General features: G+C 34.9%; 1 protein-coding gene across 1 annotated transcript; it reads right to left on the bottom strand.

The window, feature by feature from the left end:
* Nucleotides 1-199: 199 nt before the first annotated feature.
* Nucleotides 200-5,637, bottom strand: LOC128163451 (cation-dependent mannose-6-phosphate receptor-like). The gene is made up of 7 exons (XM_052827057.1): nt 5,315-5,637; nt 4,882-4,969; nt 4,465-4,592; nt 1,988-2,072; nt 1,166-1,332; nt 798-924; nt 200-423 (listed from the first exon to the last, which is right to left on the bottom strand). The coding sequence occupies exons 1-7, from the start codon at nt 5,476-5,478 to the stop codon at nt 367-369; spliced, it is 816 nt and encodes a 271-aa protein (XP_052683017.1). The 5' UTR covers nt 5,479-5,637; the 3' UTR covers nt 200-366.
* Between the last annotated feature and the right edge of the window lie 15,297 nt (nt 5,638-20,934).

The raw sequence follows: 20,934 nt of genomic DNA on the forward strand, positions 1-20,934 counted from the left end.
CAATTAACCGTTTTATTATTCGGTTATGTAGATGTATCTATGACCCTACAAAGGTCAGACTATCGAACCGTGACCTCTTAAGATACACATTGTCGATCATTGACTCGCACAGAGAAAAAAATAATAATAAAGTATATGTATAACCAATTTTAAAATTTATCAAAGTTTTCATGGAAAAAATAATAATAAAAGACAGATATAAATTGTAAGATTTATTTTTTAAAAAATCTCGTGTCTTTCGAACAATTACAACTCTCCGGATTTTTTTATCCCAAAATTTGGATGTCCTCTCCGGCAAAAAATTCTTATCATCGCGGCTGACCAATCAGTTGAGTTAGCTTTTACAAGAATAATGTATCCATGTCATTACTTCACACTAGAATATCCCGGTCGAATTTTTCTAAAGGTAAATTTAAATCCGTCCTGAAGAAGGGAAAAAAAGTCAATCACAATGTGAAATGTTGCAAACGCAATTCAGTGCTAGCGATGCAGAAAGCAAATTAATGAAAGAGATTTAACACTTTGAGAAGGACTAAACAACGTCTGGTAAGGAGAGAGAGAGAGAGAGAGAGAGAGAGAGAGAGAGAGAGAGAGAGAGAGAGAGAGAGAGAGAGAGAGAGAGAGAGAGAGAGAGAGAGTTCAAAAGGCTAGGGAGAAAGATAGGAACAATCAAATGTAATTTTTAAATAGATGGATGAAGAGAAAGACAGATAGATACAGAAAACATCGATTCGATTACATGAGAGTAAGGAAGAGAAGAGAAATAAAAGGTGAAAGATAGAAAGAAGGGAGCGAACCTTGATTAATCCCGGAAGTGACGTCCAGAAGCTGACATTAGGAATGGCTTCTTTGCCCTTGCTCTTGCGTACTCCCATAGTGAACACCGTTCCCGCGACTAAGTACACCACCGCAATAGCTAGGACTCTGTGTGATATGAATAATAATGGGGAAAAATGATTAAAACCTGTTATATAATTATTGCTTATTTCACAATACTTGTTATCTTTGTTACCAATGCTGTGCAAAGGCTGTATAAAGGCTGTTTTCTTCGTTTCAAAAATATTTGGGAAATCTTTACTTTATATTTGCCAGCATATTTAATTTAGGGAAAAATAATTTAGGAACCTGCTTTAAAAGTTCCGGATTTCAGTTCACATATACTCACGCTATACACAATATAGTGCCCGTGCTGATGCCCGAATCGTCAGATTCCGACGGGCCTGATGGGCCCGGTGGCCCAGGGGGATTTGTTGGATTTGTAGGGGGATTTGTAGGGGGAGGCCCCGCCCCACATCCGTTTGGGCATGCGCATTTGGTGGTTAGACTAAAAGCCTACGAAAAAACGAAATATTTCCTAAATATAAAAGATACTGTCATTGATTAATCAATTATTTAATAATTTATTAAATTCAGTCACATATTCTTCAATAATAGAAATTGGCAAAAAGTAAACCCATGTAAAATGATTTTTAAACTGTTTTCTCAAAGTTGCATTTTTCCTGTCATAGCTGCCTCATCACTTTTGCAATTTTGTTACTTATATTCAATGTAAAAATTAATTAAACATGTAAATGAACGGAAAAGTATTTCGACTCCCTAGCTAACGTTATCTTATAAATATACAAACTTCAAAATGACGCGTGCGGGCGGTAAGAATATGGGGTTGCATGGAAATGTGCATGTACTACAAAGGCTATAATAACTAATTGTAGGTATGTGCATATATATCATTTTGTTTTCATTTTGTTATACAAAGTAGTAAAGTATAGTATGTAAATATAAATAAAGTAATTATATAATTATGCCAGTTTTCCGGGATTGAGATTAGAGAAGACAAGAAAACAACATGTATAAGATACCGCCACATATATTGTTATAAGCAAAATGCTATTATAATAATTCGGTTGCGAATACATGATGTACGTTGATTTACCCGAGTCAAAGAGACCATTAAAGAATATGACTTTTGCCTGCTGTCATTACTTACGTAGCTTAAGCTGCTGACCTCCCCCTGGGGCGAGAAGTATGGCGGCTGTCCGGACTGGTCACACACCAGTGTCACATCCACGTTCCTATCCAAAAATAAAATTTACTCCGTAAACCTCCTTTACATATTAAACAAAACAACAAAGACGGACCTCATCCCCCCCCCCTCCTCAAAAATAATTCCGAACTACGTACTCCCTCTGATAGCGTAGCACCCATACATTAATGTTTTTATTTTCTGGTCACTTACAAATACATGTATGTTACCGGGGTCGACATAAAAATCACAGAATTCATTCTCGTTTATATACATTTTATAGTTTTGTTATTTCATCAATCTCCTGTATCGGATCCTTTGAGGGAAAAATGACAATACTAAAACCTCATTTAAGAATGTAGGTCTAACTTTATATGATTATATATTGAAATACTCCTCTCTTTTAATATTGACACACATAAAAGAATTGATAAAACAACGAATCCAGAAATTGTTCCGGGGGGGGGGGGGGGGGGGGGTAGTACGGACATCTGCTAGTAAAACAATAATTCAGAATCTAAAATGATAAATCAAATTTTAAGTATGACATTAAACTAAAACATCTTCAAAATAATTCTATACTTTGTCCAATGCAGAATATTTTGTTTTAATACTCGATACCTATAAATACTTCAGGGTTCAAATAGTATTTGAAAAAATCCCAAAATATTTTTTGCTTGATCTTGTCAGTTTTCAATAAAATTTAAAACGATAAAAATATAACGGCTACGGAAATTTTTGCATTGCAAAATACATGGAAGGACCCGAATAATAACGTTGACAAATTGGTAGAAGGTATTCCTGGTGACTTTCAAATGTTTTATTTATAAATACGTCAATATTTCCCATTATTTATCTCAGTAAGATATTTGTTTCTTATTAATTTTTTTGTAAAACGACATAACGTTTCAATGAAGAACTCTTGAAGATTGTCCCTTTTTTTTATCAATTTCAAATGTGCTGCTTTGACAGGCAAGTGAATTCTGGTAAAAATTCGTCCAAAAAACGGTCATTAACCTGGTACATACTTAGAATTAAACTGAATGATACCATGCTGCGCGGATCTAGAGGGGGTGGGTTGGGTCGGATGGGTCCGGACCCCCCCTCCCCCCGAAAAATTAAAATATATTAAATTCACATCGTAAAATTATTCCTCAGACCCCCTCCCCGGCAAACACACCATCCCTCGGACCTTCCCCTTCCCTCTCCTCGAAAACAAATTCTGGATCTGTGATTTTTATGTATTTACTCAGACATGAAATACATGTAAATATATTAACACACAATTCTTGATATAAAAACATTGTAACAAATAAATAAAATTTTATAAAATGAAAGTATGGTGTAACTGTATGGATTAAATTAAATTCACAAATAATAGCTCCAATTATTAGTCTTATTTAATTTAATATTAAAACAGACATGCATCCGATTGTCATAAGACAAATCCAAATCGTTGAAAACTCCTTATGATCGATGCTTGGCGACTTTGAATTTAAGAGCAATGAATGAAAGATTTAAGATTGTTAGAGTTATCCCAACTTGTTTAGAGATTATTTGCGTTGCTAGAAAAATCGTGCTATTGTTCTAAATACACAACCGTAGTGTACATGTGTGGGTTACCTCCCCTTACTTAGATACATATCGCTCTTTGGCGCTAATTTTGATATATTTCTTTTTTCAAATTTCAGCAATAGATTAAAATATTCAGACGTTTAAGGTGATGCTTTATATAATTTACTTATTATTCTATCGTTATTTCTCAAACTGATTTTAATCAAATCTGGGAATTAGCGATTTTAAATTGGAGGGCAATACACCTTGACGACGGAGAAATATCAGCCCAGAGTGCCATACAGCCCTAGCTTTTGGTTGCTAGTCCAAAACACGTGCATCAGGGCAGAAACACTACTAGGTAAATGATATTAACACTTGTAAAGATGCAGTGTCAAACCATAAAAAAAATTACTATGCAATGTTTCTAAGCTATACATGTGATGTATTCTTAATGAGATGTGTAACAATTTTTATAATTTTTTTATTGATCATAAACTATTGATCTTTAGGAAATATCAAAAACTCTTTTTATCAATACTCGAAACGTAACCTAGTCCTTGGTCCTTTACCGTTATTCTACCTGCATGCACCTCGTGAGGCCCTGTAAAATCTATAAAGGAATACAAGAAGTTTTCCTTTCCAACTTGTCACTATTCTGAGAGCAAGATCAAATCTTCATTTGTTATCAGAATTAATACCTGACTTTGACCTCTGACCTTTACTCTGTATACCTTGAGAGGTCCTATGAATTTATAAAGTGATACAATACGTTTCCCTTCATAACTATTCGATATTCAAAATTAATCTGGAAGCAAAACCGAATCTTGCTTGTAATCAAGAATTGAGACATGACCTTGACCTTTGATCTTTGGCCTTTTCTGTACCTCGTGAGACCCTGTGAGTCCGTGGAAGAATACAGAGCATGGACGTTAGTTCCGTCATAGCTGTAGGACACGCTGGTGGCGTCCCCGATCTGGTACTGAATCGACTGGTCACCGCTAATTTGGCAGGCCTTCAAACATTTAAATACGTCAGTTGAAGACTAATTTTGTCGGTTAATACAAATTATTCTTTAAATGCAATATTACAATTAAGTTTTAATCCCACATATTTTTATTCATTTATTATTAATATTTTTGTGGTTGAAGAATATATGTATGAAAAGAATTGTACATGTGAATTTTTTGCTGTCAACTTTTTTTCGTTAATTATTTTTTTGTTAATAATTTTTTCATTTATTTTTTTATGGCTACTTTTTGGTATATCATCAAAATAGACAAAATTATTGTAAGGTGGTTTACCGCAGCGTTCATACAGGATCCTTCTATAAAGGAGTAGCATGGATTATAAGAGTAGAAGTAACCATCAGTCGCAAAGGAGTCTGGAAAACTAATGCCATAAAACTACGTGAGAGAGAGAGAGAGAGAGAGAGAGAGAGAGAGAGAGAGAGAGAGAGAGAGAGAGAGAGAGACAGACAGACAGACAGACAGACAGAGAGAGAGAGACAGAGAGAGAGAAGACAGAAGGACGGACAAACAAACAGACTGATAGGGGAGGGATAACATGTATAGAAGTCAGATATAGAGAACTTGACAAGATATGTAATATGAAAAAATACAGAGATAAATGGTTGAATATGAAAATTATTTTTAAAAAAAATCACACTATAGAAAAGCATACACTTCCTTCTACATGTATTTCTGTAACCCTGAGTAAATTAAGCAAGTAACTTACGCCGGAGTCTGGTCCTGGTTACCTAGAGTAGACAGGTCAATAATACTCCCGTCGGACAGAGAACACGAGCATTGGTCCCTGTACGTGCATTGTCCGAACACCGCGGTCACAAACGTCGACAGAAAAATCACAAACACCAACGGCAGTTCTCTGACCCCCATCATGTTATATATCAGCCGATGTATCCAGGGTATCTGCCGCTTTGTCGATCCGTAATTAATTAAGCTTGGTAATTAATTTCAATTTGTCAGGTAAACATCGCGAGGTCAATCATGAGGGTGGGATCACGTGCATTTACACACCCGGATATGTACAGTTTCGCGATATTAATCGGTATGTACGCATCTATCGTTATCTTGGTGTGATATCAAATGACCATGAATCGTTTGATTAAATCGTCATCAATTGTTGTGTAAATACACCGTTAAACATGCATCTAGCGTATCTATAGGTAATTTTCAAGACAGACAGATAATGAAGTTTAAACATCATTTATATTTAGATGTTATAATAGCTATAAGTATGCTGCTTTATTTATTACTTATTTATTTATTTTTTTTTTTGGGGGGGGGGACTTTTGCTCTAATGTTTATTATTTTGATATATATTTGTTTTGGAGAAAGGAGTGGGTAAACGTTCAGTCCTACCCATTCACTATAATTTTGTTTTCTGTTTAAAGATGTGGTTGCCTAATATATATATATATATACATATTCGTAATACGACACATTTCTTTTAAAGATTTGATTATGTCCCATCGAAATAAATGTTTTAATGAATTAAAATCATAACAACCTGAACAACCTGAGTTCTGTGGTATTTGGGGAAGCGAACAGCGGTGAGGTTAGATTGAATTAGAAAGCCAAAAATAGAAAGAATGTTGAAAAGGAGAATTATCGATAAGAGGTACATTGTACAGTTATGAACTTCAAGGAATCGGGTGAGGTGTTTGGTGTAGTAAATTTGAAGAAGATTGAGACCTTCAATCTATCTTTCTCAATAGGAACCGGGTATAGAAACACTGTGCAGAAAGCCCACCTCGTAAGTTTTCCCCATTGATTATACATTGTGTGTGATTAAAACATAACCGTGAATTTAGAGAAAAAATATGAAAACAATCATTATTTAATCGGTTAGAGTTAGAGGAAAATTAATTGAGGCATATAACCAGGCAGAGTCTAAATATTTCTACGGTAGATATTTTAAAGAATTTTTTTACATGTAATTTTAATACTTTATCAGTTATATCAAGATCAAAAGGTAATTTTGAAACCACACCAATTTCTTAGGGGTCGTCTCGAAAGTTAACATTTTTTACGATTAGACCCCATTGGAACTTGTTGAAAAAGGGGTGTTGCACGTTGTTCCCATATTTTCTGTATTGTATGTATGAATATATATCTATGAAATTCCTTTTTCTTTCAAATATATGAAAACTATTGTAAACAATCGCCAAATTGTTAAAATAAAAAAAAGTTTACCTCATGGTTTGTATAGGGTTGATATCAAAGCGAGTGTGACTTTTTCTTCCAAATATTAGAATATTGTGATATAAATTGACTTATAATGGCTTATAAAAATATCTTTTGACGAAATAACACTTTTTAAATGTCAATGCGTTTTTCTTTCTCTGTCAATAAATTCTTATTTGTAAAATCCATGCATAGCCTCTCGAAAAATGACCTAATCATACTGTTTTCTTTAGCTTTATACATACATGTGTAGTCTAAAATACTACTGAGGAGGAAACAGTGAGCACCATTTTAGCATTTTAACCTATCAAATTCACAATTATCACAATTTCTCAGCTATTAAACGTTAAATATAATTTAATTTTGTATTAAAAAATAATTCAGAAGAAAATTATAACTTTGCAACGTCTGCATGAAAATAAAAAGTGCGAAAAGCCATGCGCACTTGAACTGTACTCGGCCTCGTTAAGATACCGGTATTATCCCTGAGAACCCAGGACAAAACACGTCACAGGTTTAGTCTAAAGGTTTAAAAATTCCCCACAACATATGATAAACAGTTAAGGTCAAGATCTAGTAAATGACTCCAGAGTGTTATTTCTGTGCTAGAACCATTGTGACATCATAATTGATTTGATGAATCTTTTCCCGTATTTTACAACTTATGTGGAATTATGTGGAAATAAAACAATATTTTGACATTCTATATTTAATCACGTAAAAAGTAATCCCGGTATACCCATATTCAATTTGACGTCATTTTAAAGAGGAGGACAAGAGCTTGTTTAATGCCGTTTTTGGAGAATCTGTAGGCAATCTAGATATATTTCATTAGTCAGAAATGGACAAAACTCCGAGATTTGTTATTTTTGTCCTTCATATTTCATAGAAAAATATTTGTTTAAAACATGATTTTTCATTGTGTTTACCAAAAATTTAAACCCCGGTACACCCTATCAAACACAGAAATTGTTATGAAGCATCATTAAAAGAATTTATATCTTGAATTTCATAAACCTGTAGGCACCTTTCATTTACTAGATCTTGACCTTAGCAATAAACAAATAATGTTTCAAAAATTACCAACGATTCCTGAAATAAAGTTTGCCATGGCATTCCATTTTACATGCAATCAACCTTGCTAGCAAATATTCGGGTGTTATTTAAATCATTTTTTATTTAAATTCAAAAATCTCTAGGAAAATTTGTTAGTTTTAAGGAGTGGTAATTTATGCTTCAATCGAAACTATTCGTACGTGCTTCTACTATATGTCTGATTTTAATGGGGGGAAAAAGACAAACTAGAATATAATAACTAGACACGATCTCGTTGCGAGCAACGAGGAGGTCTTCCGTCCGATTTTTAGAAGAGGAAATGACCTTGACTTTTATCTTCATCAACGAAACATATCAGGAAATGCAGATGTGATCTTAAAGAGCGATGGATGAAGGATTATACACCCCGTTGGATCCCTAATTTGAAGGACCAGCCCCATATATTTCATATTAAATAAGAGGTCGTTTGACCTAATAACACGTCTAATAACCTGTAATAAAAAGAAACCGAAGAAAAAAAAGAGGGTCTTCCTTTGTAAACGGAAGACCCTAATAACAATAAGAATAGAAGGGTCTTCCGCTGAAGACGGAAGACCCTAATAATAAAAGACTGTTTTTGTCTGAATCTTAATTGAAGAGTGTTTTTCAACTTGAACTTTAGTCCAACAACCCTTTTATGTTGAATATTTTAGTTAGAAATTAAATAAAAGGGAGAGAAAGAAATAGAGAGAAAGAACAAATCTTGGCTCCGGCGAGATTAGAACACACAGCCTTTGCAGATGTCTCAAAACATGGCTGACGCGAAATAATTCCCGAATTTGTCTTTGAATTTGGGGCGTTTCCGCCGGGGAGAAGAGCTGAGATTTTGTATGAGATGAAAAACAACGTGTAAGATGTCTGACTATTCAGGTTTGGTAACAGTGCGAGGTCATTTGAAATATTTATGCGTGTTTGTGTCTGCACCCCTGCGAATGTGTTCGGAATGTTTTCTTTATCGTTGCTAAGTAAGTAATAAATCCAGAGGTGCTCGAATGAAACTTCACGAGACTTCACCGATATTTGTTCACTTCCTGTGAAATTTCGAGCGGAAGTATAAGTGTTCGGATAATATTCTCAAAATACGTAAGTACTGGTCGTTTTTCATATCACATCCTACTATGATTTATGTTAAAACAGGAAAAGCTTTCAAGATGTATGTCTTATTTTACCATCTAGCAGTTATTTATATTAAACGATAATATTCAGAACAGAGTTATCGTTCGTGTTCAAACACGTGTAGAGTGGTTGAAAATATAACCATTGGGTTGCTTAATAAAATCATAGCCATGTTTGATGCTTGTGGTGTACAATACCATGTTTTAAAAAAAAATAGTGGGTGTCTGTTTTGCATTAAAACTTAGTATATCGAGCCATTTTCAAGGAACATTCTGCATAAAATGGTATAGTCTGTTTCACTATTGATGTTATTACTAGGTCAGGCGCGGATCAAAAATTAATCCTCAGGAGGGATCTCTTTTAAACATGTTAGTTGTTGCAACAGCAAACAAAAACTAATTTTTGTATAGTCACATTTATTTCTAGAACACATTTTATTCACCAATTAATGAAGATAAAGTTTAAAATCAATAAACCTCTAGATTTTATATTTGACTACCTATATTAAGAACCTAGATACATGTACTGTGAAATAAACTTTATACACGAGGTACGATTTTTACTGCGAAACTGAAAAGGGGGGGGGGGTGAAAAAACCTGAGCTTGATTTTCGTCGTAAATAAATCGAAAATAGAATTTTGAGGTGTGGATCTCGGATTCGGTCATTACATGTAGTACAGTAATCTATAATTGAACTAGGTTGAAAATAAAGGTTCAAGATGAAAGATCCCGTAAATTCAGGCCAGAAAAACTAAATGATTTTATAGTAAACGGGGGGGGGGGGGGGTCGGTGCGTGTACTGTGTAAATTTAATTTTCCGGTATAGGCAATAAGCGCCGTTTAATCTCAGGAATTTCGACTTGATTGTTCAATCCGCTGCATATTTGGCAGACAATAAGAATGGTGTCCGAGGTTCATTTTCACGAATTTTCATTAGGATTGAGTGAAGGGCTTGGGAGTTATGATTTTTTTTACAGTACATGTCAATCACGACAATTGAAACTCAAATGCCAAAAACTTCATAACTCTGTTAATAATGAACGAATTGGTCTGGTAATTAGTACAGTAATCTAGAATGGTAATTAGTTAAAGTTAAAGGCCCAAGATCAAAGATCAAGGAAAATCGGGCCAGAAAAACTAAATGATTTTATGAATGGGGGGGGGGGGGGTCGGTCGGTGACTTCTATATTAAACGTAGACTATTAAATTCTAAATATCACAAATTACACAATTTCTAAACAATATACATATGTTAGAACAATGTATAAGCGTTGTTTGAAAGATGTAACTATTGATTTTTTAACATCTGTTTATCTTAGGCTCAAACACTCATAAACGGCTGGTCAGTTTTCAAACCTTGTCGCAGTCACCCGTTCGTTTGTATAGTTACGTGTATAAACTTTTGAGGTTTTTCTTAATCCCAGACAGGCAACAGATTTGTATCAGTATATAGACATGCACAAAAAAAGGAAAAAGTCCACCATCTTTAATTTTAGCGTTGACTTCCAATCAGTATGAATACAATCATTAAGCAATGAATTTCAAATTATTTGAATCCATAGACATTATCCCGTAACTTGAAATAAATACATGTATACTTTTTGGACGCCAATGTACATTTAGCCTCTGTCCAATTTACTGCATGTTACCTGTACAAGTACTTTAGAGAGAGAGAGAGAGAGAGAGAGAGAGAGAGAGAGAGAGAGAGAGAGAGAGAGAGATTTTCTAGTTTTTTATAGTGTTTAGGGAATCAGTATATCAGCAACGAATGTCAATAAACGCATGCATACATGCAAGCGTGTATCTATATATGTGAACAAATACTAATCAGTCGTCCTTTTAAGGTCATGTAGAATAACGTTGGTGCATTGCTAAATGTTGTGTGCATACAGTCATTGAGATGGCGGCATTTCTTTGATGCCGGCAAAGCGACCCAGTGAACTCTAATGCGGTCGTACTGCAGGGGCGCTTCGGCGGCATGTCTTTGATGGCGGCGATGCGAACTGCTGACAAAAACGAGCTCTATATTTGTACTAAAAAAGCTGTTATTATTTTTATTTATGATAAAAATAAAACGGAAAACAAAAAAACCCATCATTTTAAAGGTAAAATCGTTAAACAAAAGAAAATTAGGGAAGAACAAATAATCGGCACTCGGGGATGGAACCCGGGTCGCCTGGGCACAAGTCCAACACTCTACGCGGACTCTCGCTTCAGAACTTTTGAACTCAAAATCTCGGGAATGCCTGGATCGATTTTAACACGAATTTCATATTCTGAAGTGTTTTAAGCGTCTCTATCGAATAAAAACATAAATAAAATTCAAATCTAAAAATTTGAAAAATTAAGGTTTTTCATTTCCTTCCGGTGACGACCGGAAGTGACGGCGGACGTTCGGATATGCAAAGGGCACTGCGGCCGTTCACTCTCTACCTTCTCTGAAAATTTGAAGTTTCTATCGTAAATACTTTTTGAGAAAAATCGTGAACAAGCAAAAACGTAAAATCTTTAATATCTCGGTACCGGAAGTGACGATCAAAAAAAGCCCGTGTACTTTTCTTACAAATTTTGTCATGAATAAGATCTGAAAATTTCATGAAAATTGGCTGAAGCATTTTTGAGAAAACGTGACAGAAAAAAAAAAACAATAAAAATAATAGTGAAAAAGAAACAAAGCAATAACAATAAGGTCTTCCGTTGGAAACGGAAGACCTTAATTATCATCTTTTAAATTTGGAAGAATAAACGGTCCTCGTGTTGAAGCTGCACAACAATTACCATGGTTGCCGTGCGAGATCTGAAAAGGTACACGACAGTTGCGCTTCGTTCAAGAAATCCATTAGATAACTGTACGATCTGACAGGGACACATGGCATACATCTTGTTGACTGATAATTGCATGTACTCAACATCAACGTACGAAGTTTGACCAAGCTCCGAGCTCAAGTTATCCTAACGGCATGCAAACACAACTTTTTTGTACAGAAAAATACCCCCATCCCAACTACCGTTAAAACGTAAAATTAAACACGGAGCAAAAAATACCTAATTGCGTGGACCCTGAGGTCCACGCAGAAAATATATAAGCGAGGTTAAACCGGATGCTATGGGGCAAATTCAGCCTGCGCATGAGCTAGCCTGGTTCCTGTGCGTAATTAGTCTCGTTCAACCAGACGCTCGGCTGTCTCCGTAAAACTCCGACGAGCAGCTGGTTGAACGAGACTAGTGCGTACTGGGTATCTCAGGGAACCAGGCTAGCACACGTTTATCTGAATCGGGATCGGGATTCCATGCCATATCCACACATAAGTTCAAAGGCGTTGTAATTGTAAAGTTGTCGGTAAACAGTGCAGAAACAAAGTATTCCTTTTAAAGAAATCATTGGCATGTGATATGAACTATCAGTATTATGAAATAAGTTAATGTCATGCCGAAACTACAACATGCATCAACTAGCATAATTTGCAATGCTTTGTTGTTTTCTGAATACACATGTAACTTAACTTTACTTTTATAGTAGGCGAGGCTAGAGAACTTCCTGATTAATTTTTTTTAAGCATTTAAGTATAATTGAATAATTATGTCACTGTATAAAAGTTTATATCTCAAGAAAAATGCATCAAAATATGAAATTTTTAATTTACACAAAGCTGTCACTGCATAGTTAACTAAGTAGTGCGAATCGTAATGTGTGCGCAAATAGTAGAATTCACCGAGTGCCTGATACTATACAAATGTGGTAGATCGGGATTTCGTTTTATATTTGTTATTATTAGTATTCCGATCCCGATGTGATTTTATTCTATTACTTTGGTAACGCCCACTTTATACGAAAGCCAATAACTTTAATGACAGTTGTCTTTGTTCTGTCCCATATATAAACCCGTGTAAGTCCTTATTTGACGAAGGGGACGGCTGGTTTCGCTAGCTACTTTTCTCCTGAAGCAGAGAGGGGGAAGGAGACGGCTGGTTTCGCTAGCTACTTTTCTCCTGAGAGAGAGAGAGAGAGAGAGAGGGAGGGAGACAGCTGGTTTCGCTAGCTACTTTTCTCCTGAGTCCCGACCCGTCTCGTCTGTCTATTTGAGGTCCCTGTTAAAGTTAGGTTTTAGGGTTGGGAGATTTTAAGTATGTGCTATTGACTTGTGTTCTTATTTTGTTATAATAAATTTATAAAGGGTTGTTAATCTTGGTTTTCATTTACTTTGAGTTTGGTTTATTATATCTGGTTTATCTATATTAAGAGTAAAGTCGTTTTCATACCTTATTTATAATTTAGTAAAGTTTAATTCTTAATGTAGAGGTCAAATTCAGTCACAAAACAAAAATAAACACAACGCGAAGTACTGATAAAAAACCTATACGGCACTGACCTGCTACACATGCAAACTTCGTTCATAGACAGATCATAATTATTTTAGAAGTATGAATCCTTTAAATTCTGAGATAAAAAGTCAGGGCTATACATACTTGTATACGTAATACAACGTACAAATTTAGTGGTTAAGGTGGTATGGGACACTTCCATGTTGTGACGTATTGTTTATCGAAATAAACAATAAAATTAAGCGCAGTTATATAAGTAGTTTCTTTCCCAATATTGTCATCTAACAGCGTAGCGCAGTGAGTTAGAGGGTTTACTACGAATGTGTAAGTCATGAGTTCGAATCCCACTGTGGGTTTTACAGTTTTTACCTTTTAAAATATTTTTAAAAGCTATTGTTTGGTTAGATATTGTGAAATTTGAAAATTCTAAACCGCTGAAAGTATTTCAATTATAATGTACTTTAATCCACATTAATATCGACGGATGTCCCATGCCACCTTAATAGCAGGGGGCTAGAGTCGGTGGAATCTCTGATAATCTTAAATCTTTCACGTATTCGTTGGAAACACATGCAAATGGTCCACGTATTGTAGTCCTTTTTTAAATGACAGCAACTTGTTTTTACTCATTAATAAAATGATTATCTAAGCATGATCTAGTCGTCAATCCGAATTTACTCAACCGGGAACTACACACATAAAGCTACCAAACACTTTAATTGTTTAAGTTTCTACACAATACTGCAACACATCCAACAAAAAGAAACTGCTGTAACCTTGGTGCAAAATTGAAAATGGAGCTTATGATTTAACGTTTTTAGTCAGTCCCAAGCTATTGCTTCCATCACCTTTTGATGATTTTTAATTAAAATACACATACCCGTGAAAGAAATACAGTTGAAACTGATAAACGGGAAACTGTCCAAGATATCTTCACTGACACATTATCATTTTTCACTCATAAAAGTTCACTAGAACGAAAACAAATTTCTTACGGAGATTTAAAACGGAAAATGTTTATGTCCTTTCACTATTCGGAACTCATTCGGAATACCGATCAGAATTTTTCAACGTTATTATCCGGGCTATTTCATGGCTGATGCAATGCAAAATTCCTGTAGATTTTCTATTTTGGGTTGTGAATTGAAACCTGAAGCGGTAGAGGTGGCAGAAAATCTGGACATTTTTCATATTAGTAAATGTACGTAGTTTGAGCACAAAGGTATTTATGATTATTGAAATATCAAGCGAAAAGTGGTGGAAGCAAACACTCGGGACAGAGTATAGATGAGAACGATAACTTATGTTAACTCCAACGGTTATTCAATTCTTTAATAATATTTCAAAACTGCTTTTTTTTATTATAATTGCTTCATTTATTTCCTTATCTCAATGTCAAATTTAGAAAACAAATTTTGTTTAGACCATAACTTTAAAACCGTAGATTTAGTCCCTTTTGCTTTATATGACTATGTGCGTGTCGTTTGGGTTCTAAGGTAGCATGTAAAATCGTATTATTTCACATTGATACAATGTGACCAAGCATTTGTTACTAATCTCAACAAGCAAACCCCTAAATCTCAGACAGTTATCATGTGTTTGCTACGTTCTTTCATAATCAATTGTATGTTAAGCAATATTTGTTTTAGGACAGTTCACAAAACTACAAAACTTAATATAATTGTGATTCAATCTCTTGTAAACAGTGGCAACATTTCAAGCAGGCTGCACCTCACGCACAGATCAAACTATTGCCGGTTCCCAGCCTCTTCCAGCAAACTCATCTGCAGCATGAAATAGATAGACTACTAAATGCAACTCGCTGAAAACACACATATTAAGGCATACCGAACAGGCCTCAACGCATATCAGAAATTTTTCCCATGCAATATGGATTTAAATTTCTTTGGGCATCATCCTTCCAGTCTGTGGCTGGGTGTGAAGTTTACTTCTTAGTTAAGGGCTTACTTAAGGAAAGAGTCTTCTCGTTATCAAACATACTTCTTATAATAAGAAATTCATGAAATTTTGACACAGTCAAACGGATCTTATGGCCAAATGACTCTATCAGTTTAATCAAATTTGACCTTTTTGTTTTAGCATAAAGGTCAGGTCAAGGTCACTATCTTTTTCCTCAACATAAAGGATTATAAAAAAAAGTGTAGCTCTTTGTAGTTATGTAGACATTTGTTTAAATTTTGAAGATTCTATTCTTCCATGAAATGATAGAACATCAGAATGTTTATCAGCTTATACTGCTAAATTGGAATAAATATTTATACTAAAATCGATATTGCTTAGCCCGCATTTCCTCTAATTTTTTTAATTTTGAAGAAATTTTGATTATTTTTTTATGCTTCCAATAATAAAATAGATGCTGTCATTAGACAGTAATACCCGCACCAAGTGTTTGCCCCTAAATAACACTGTTCTGTACCAGTTTAATTAAAAATGAAGGCCACCTGCAAGCTCCGGTAATACATTTAAAAATTATAATTTTCATAACTGAAGGATGAGACCCCTTCCCATTTGATAATACACATGAGCAGCACTTTATGTGCAATTTGGGGTGGAACTGTTTGCAGTGAATTTTCAGTTAATCAATAATCTTAACATTTCATGTCATAGAAAGTATAATGGTCTATATAATTATTTCAAACCAAAATTAAAAATTAAATTATGCCCCCTCCCCGTTGCGGTTGCCGGTTTTAGATTTGCTTCTGTGTGCCTACATGTACATAATCGTGTGCACAGATTTAGAGAAGGGTTGGAAGTGAGGGGTCCAGACCCCCCCCCCCCCCCCCCCCAATGAAAATTCATTTATATCAATTGTAAAATGACCAAAAATACACCTTGGACCCCAATGCTCTTACAGACATGTAAACGCTCTAACCCATTGCGCTTCAATGTAAGGTAACATTAATTGGGGGGTAAATATTTAATTAATATTTAATATACTTTATCGTTTATCTCAATAGGAAGTATACATCGCAATATGCAGGTGTCCTGCACCACCTTAAAGCTGTTATTTACCTAATAAAATAGTGCAAGTGGATTTGAAGAATAGGTCATAAAAATACATGCATCTCACAAATAAATGATCTTTGTCTGAAGTTACGTACACAACACAGGTCTGCAGGTCTCATTAGATAGTACTAGTTTTACCCAGCTCTTCGATTAGATGGGTTCACGTGTATACATACATGTCTGTGTTTTCCATATGCAGAAAAGGATTACGGTAGTTCAGATCAGCTAAAGGAATTCATTATTGTGTTTTAATTGGATTATCATTATGATGTTGACCAATATAGGTAAGCATAATACATGTAGTAGCAGTAGCACAATGTAATGAGATGCCAGCATACATAAGTTTTACTTTCACTTTCTAAATGTGATCTCCCTCTGACAGCATACTGTATCATCATCTTTTAATATTTAAATAAGCTTATTATCGTTACCTATCCTATCGCATTCGTAAAGTTTCTGTCATTTTAGTTGCAAAGGTTATTTTTTCATTTGTCAGACTTGCACTATTGAGTTGACCCATATTGACCCCGTATAAACAATTTGTTATTCAATTTGTGTATTACATGTAAGTAAGTGTAGACACTTATCATTTTTATATGACTTATAATAGGAAGGAAGGAGTATTTCTTTCTTAATGTATTATAATGCATCAAATACAATGTAGGTCATGACCTTATGGGACTGTTCTGACCCCACGAAAAATTGAATTAAGCAATTTCCAAAATGTTATTGTGCATCAGGAGAGAAAAAGCAATCAAGAAATGATTTAAAATGTGCTACTGTACACATGTAAGAATGTATTAAGAAGACTGAATCTTTAGAACCAGGTTAGATTGGGGGGGGGGGGGGGTGAATGTGGAGTATAAACATTTATCATTTGAATCATTTATTGTTATTAACTTTAACTTGTTAATGAATACTAGTTATTGATCCCAAGGTAGAAATATGACCTCTGATCATATCTCAATAGATCATTTGTCAAATATGCAAGGTGTTATAAATGTAATTTTTTTAAGAATAACATTTTTTACCAGTTTATAAAAGTTTTTAGACACCCAAATTATATTTTGATTTTAATAGATCGTTCGACAAGGAGGGGGGGGGGGGGAGAACACTTTATATTTGAGTTTGTTTGGGGGTGGGGGTCATATATTTGACAATTTTTGAATGTAATCTAAAATAAGACTAAGCCATACTACAGTCATGAACATGAATAGTATAGAACAAAACACAAACTAATACACATATATATACATAGGAAGTATAACAAAACATATATGATTGATCTACATGTATATCTGGGTTCTTAAATTGAATCATATATCATGTACATATTATATTATTGTTTCTTTGTTCAAGGCATTTCAGATGGTATGTAGGTCATGATCCCAAGTGCTCTTCCTGAAATTATCAAATATCATAAAAACCATTGAGATCCCCACCTTAATCCAAAGATATTATTCCTTCTTAGGTCATGGCGCATCAGATCATTATGGCATGTAAGTCATGACCCTAAGGGGTCATCCTGACCCCCATAGAATCAGAAATTGTCAATTATCTTTAAATTATTGATGTTTGATGATCCTATCTCTATTTAATCTTTATTACTAAGTCTCCCAAATGAAATTTGGAGACTTATTATTTTTGTACGGTTCTTAATACATGTATTATTATTCTTTGTCTTCTTCTTTTTCTTCTTTCCCGCTCTGAACTTGTTTCTCAGAGATGGCTGAACAGAATTGTACAAAACTCTAGGATATGATAGGCCTGCATATCTAGTTGTGCACCCCGGTTTGATTTTTCTCATTTTGGGTTAGACAACCACTTTTCGGGGGGGGGGGGGGGGTCTAACATTGAACCTTGTACCTTGTAGGTAGAATCGTAGACTCTATTGTAAAAGGTAACTTGAAAACGGACAAAGATAATAATATAGGATTTTCATAATCATGTATTGACTGTTACTGGTAATATATAGGGTTTATTAGATCTGATCCCTGGGGTCATCCCCACCCCCCAGGAATTTGAAATTACCATTTATCTCAGAAACTGTTATAATCATGACCCATAAACCATGTATATTCATGTTTCTGATGTCAAGGGGCATCAGATGTTATGTAGGTCATGGGCCCTGTGGGTGGTCCTGACCCCCTCAAACAGCAAGTCCCTTAATATCTTAAAAAACAGTTGAGATCCCCACCCTTAAACCATCATAATATATTCTTGTTCCTTGTGTCAAGGGGCATCAAACGGTATGTAGGTCATGCGCCCCGGAGGTGGTCATGACCCCCCTCGAACAGGAAGTGCACGAATATCTAAAAAACGGTTGAGATCCCCACCCCTTAACCATATATATTCTTGATCCTTAAAGGGCATCAAAAGTTATGTAGGTAATGGGCCCCAGGGTTAAATTTAATTTTTCAAAACCGTAATACACATCTATGGAACAGTTCCTATCATATCCCAAGATATGATGTGTCTATCCATTAAATCATAAAAGGAGTTCTAGGATCTATGTTTTTTGAAGTGATAAACGTAAATTTTCTGCTACTTTTTGTCTCCCTGGATGAAATTTAAATTATTAAAACCTTACTGCACATCTATAGAACAGTCCCTATCATATCCCAAGATATGATGTGTCTATCCATTTAATCATAAGAGGAGCTCTTGGATCTATGGTTTTTTTTTAATGATAAACGTCAATTTTCTGCTACTATTTGACTCCCTGGATGAAATTTAAATTTTTAAAACCTTATTGCACATCTATTGGACAGCCCCAGTTATATCCCAAGAGATGACGCAGCTACTCCAAAAGTTGTAAGAGGAGTTCTGGGAACCATACTTTTTTTGCAAAAAACAACCGTCATTTTTTGTTGCCCACTGATCCCCTTAATAAAAAAAAACTGGAACCTGATCACACCTCAATATGACACCCCCATTCATATTCTAGAAGATCATTTGGCTACTGCCAAAAAAAAAATGACGTTTTTGAAACCAGTTTTTTTTTGTAAAAAAAAAAAAAAACACGTCATTTTTTAGCCATTAAATGACCCCCAGGACAAAATTAAAAATTCCGAAACCTTATTGCGCATCTATAGGATACCCTAAAACATATTCCAAAAGATGATTTGTCTACTGTTGAAAATGTAGGAGGAGTTCGAGGAAGAAGGTTTTTTGTGAAAAAACGTCATTTTTTACCAATTATTTGACCCCCAGGACTAACAGAGAATTTTTGAAACCTTTTGACAAAACAACATGATACCCCAAATCAAACTCCAAGAGTTCAGTTGCTGGTTTATAAGATGTAAGAGCAGTTTGAGAAAGTAAAACGTGACGGACGGACGGACGGACGGACGGAACAGGGTAACAACAATATACCCGAACTTTCTTTAGAAAGTGCGGGTATAAATATATCTGATTTTTATGTATTATGAAGACTTTATATAAAGCTTTTCTGATCACCCGTTGTCCGCCGTCCGTCCGTCTGTCCGTTTGTAAACTTTTCACTTTTTTGACTTCTTCTGTAAAACCACTGGGCCAAATTTAACCAAATTTAGTACAAAGTATCCGTTTGCAAAAGGGACCATAAATCTTTAAAATAAAGGGCATATGCCTTTTTAAAAGGGAATTAATTGCGAAACAGTGGGTAGAGGGTGCGTGTCTTTACAAATCTTCATCTCAAAATCACTACACCAGAAATGCCAATATTTACACAAAAGCTTGTGTTTATAGTGAAAATTCTACATTGTAAAAATCGTGAGCCTCAGACCAAAACTGGGGCCCCAGGCGGGGTTCAAAGTTTAACATAGAAATACCAACGAAAAATGTTTGGAAATCTTCTTCTCAAGAACCACTACGCCAGATATGTCAATATTTACATAAAAGCTTGTATGATTCTAAATTGTAAAAATCGTGACCCTCGGACCAAAAGTGGGGCCCCAGGCGGGTTTTAAAGTTTAGCATAGAAATACCAAGAAAAAATAGTTCTAAATTGTAAAAATCGCGACCCTCGGACCAAAAGTGGGGCCCCAGGCGGGGTTCAAAGTTTAGCATAGAAATACGAAGAAAAAATCTTTAAAAATCGCCTTCTCAAGAACACAGCACCAGGAATGCCAATATTTACATAAAAGCTTGTATATATAGAGAAGATTTTAAAATTTAAAAAATCATGACCCTTGGACCAAAACTGGGACCCAAAGAGTGGTTCAAAGTTTAATATAGAAATACATAGGAAAAATGTTTACAAGATTTTTGGTCCATTTATTCAACTAAATTGTGCACCAAAAAACCCATCTGTGTCTCCCTGATTATTGACAACTCATAGCATAAGTCTATAAGCTTGTTTAATCAAGAAATTATTGCAGCTAGTTTGGTTGAGCATAATAGGTACGGCAGATCAACGCACGTTGTGTGGATTTATTTGTAAACAACCATACCATAGATTATTTTGTTTCATACGGGAATTGAAAAAAAAATAAAAGTATGTTAAATCATAATTTGGGAAACACTGTTAATGTTTTACTCTCGTATACAAATGATGAACCCGTGAAATTTGTTCAAAGACTGTTTAAAGCAGAAAGAAGATAATTT

The sequence above is a fragment of the Crassostrea angulata genome, chromosome 9, assembly GCF_025612915.1.
Source record: "Crassostrea angulata isolate pt1a10 chromosome 9, ASM2561291v2, whole genome shotgun sequence".
Lineage (NCBI taxonomy): Eukaryota > Metazoa > Mollusca > Bivalvia > Ostreida > Ostreidae > Magallana > Magallana angulata.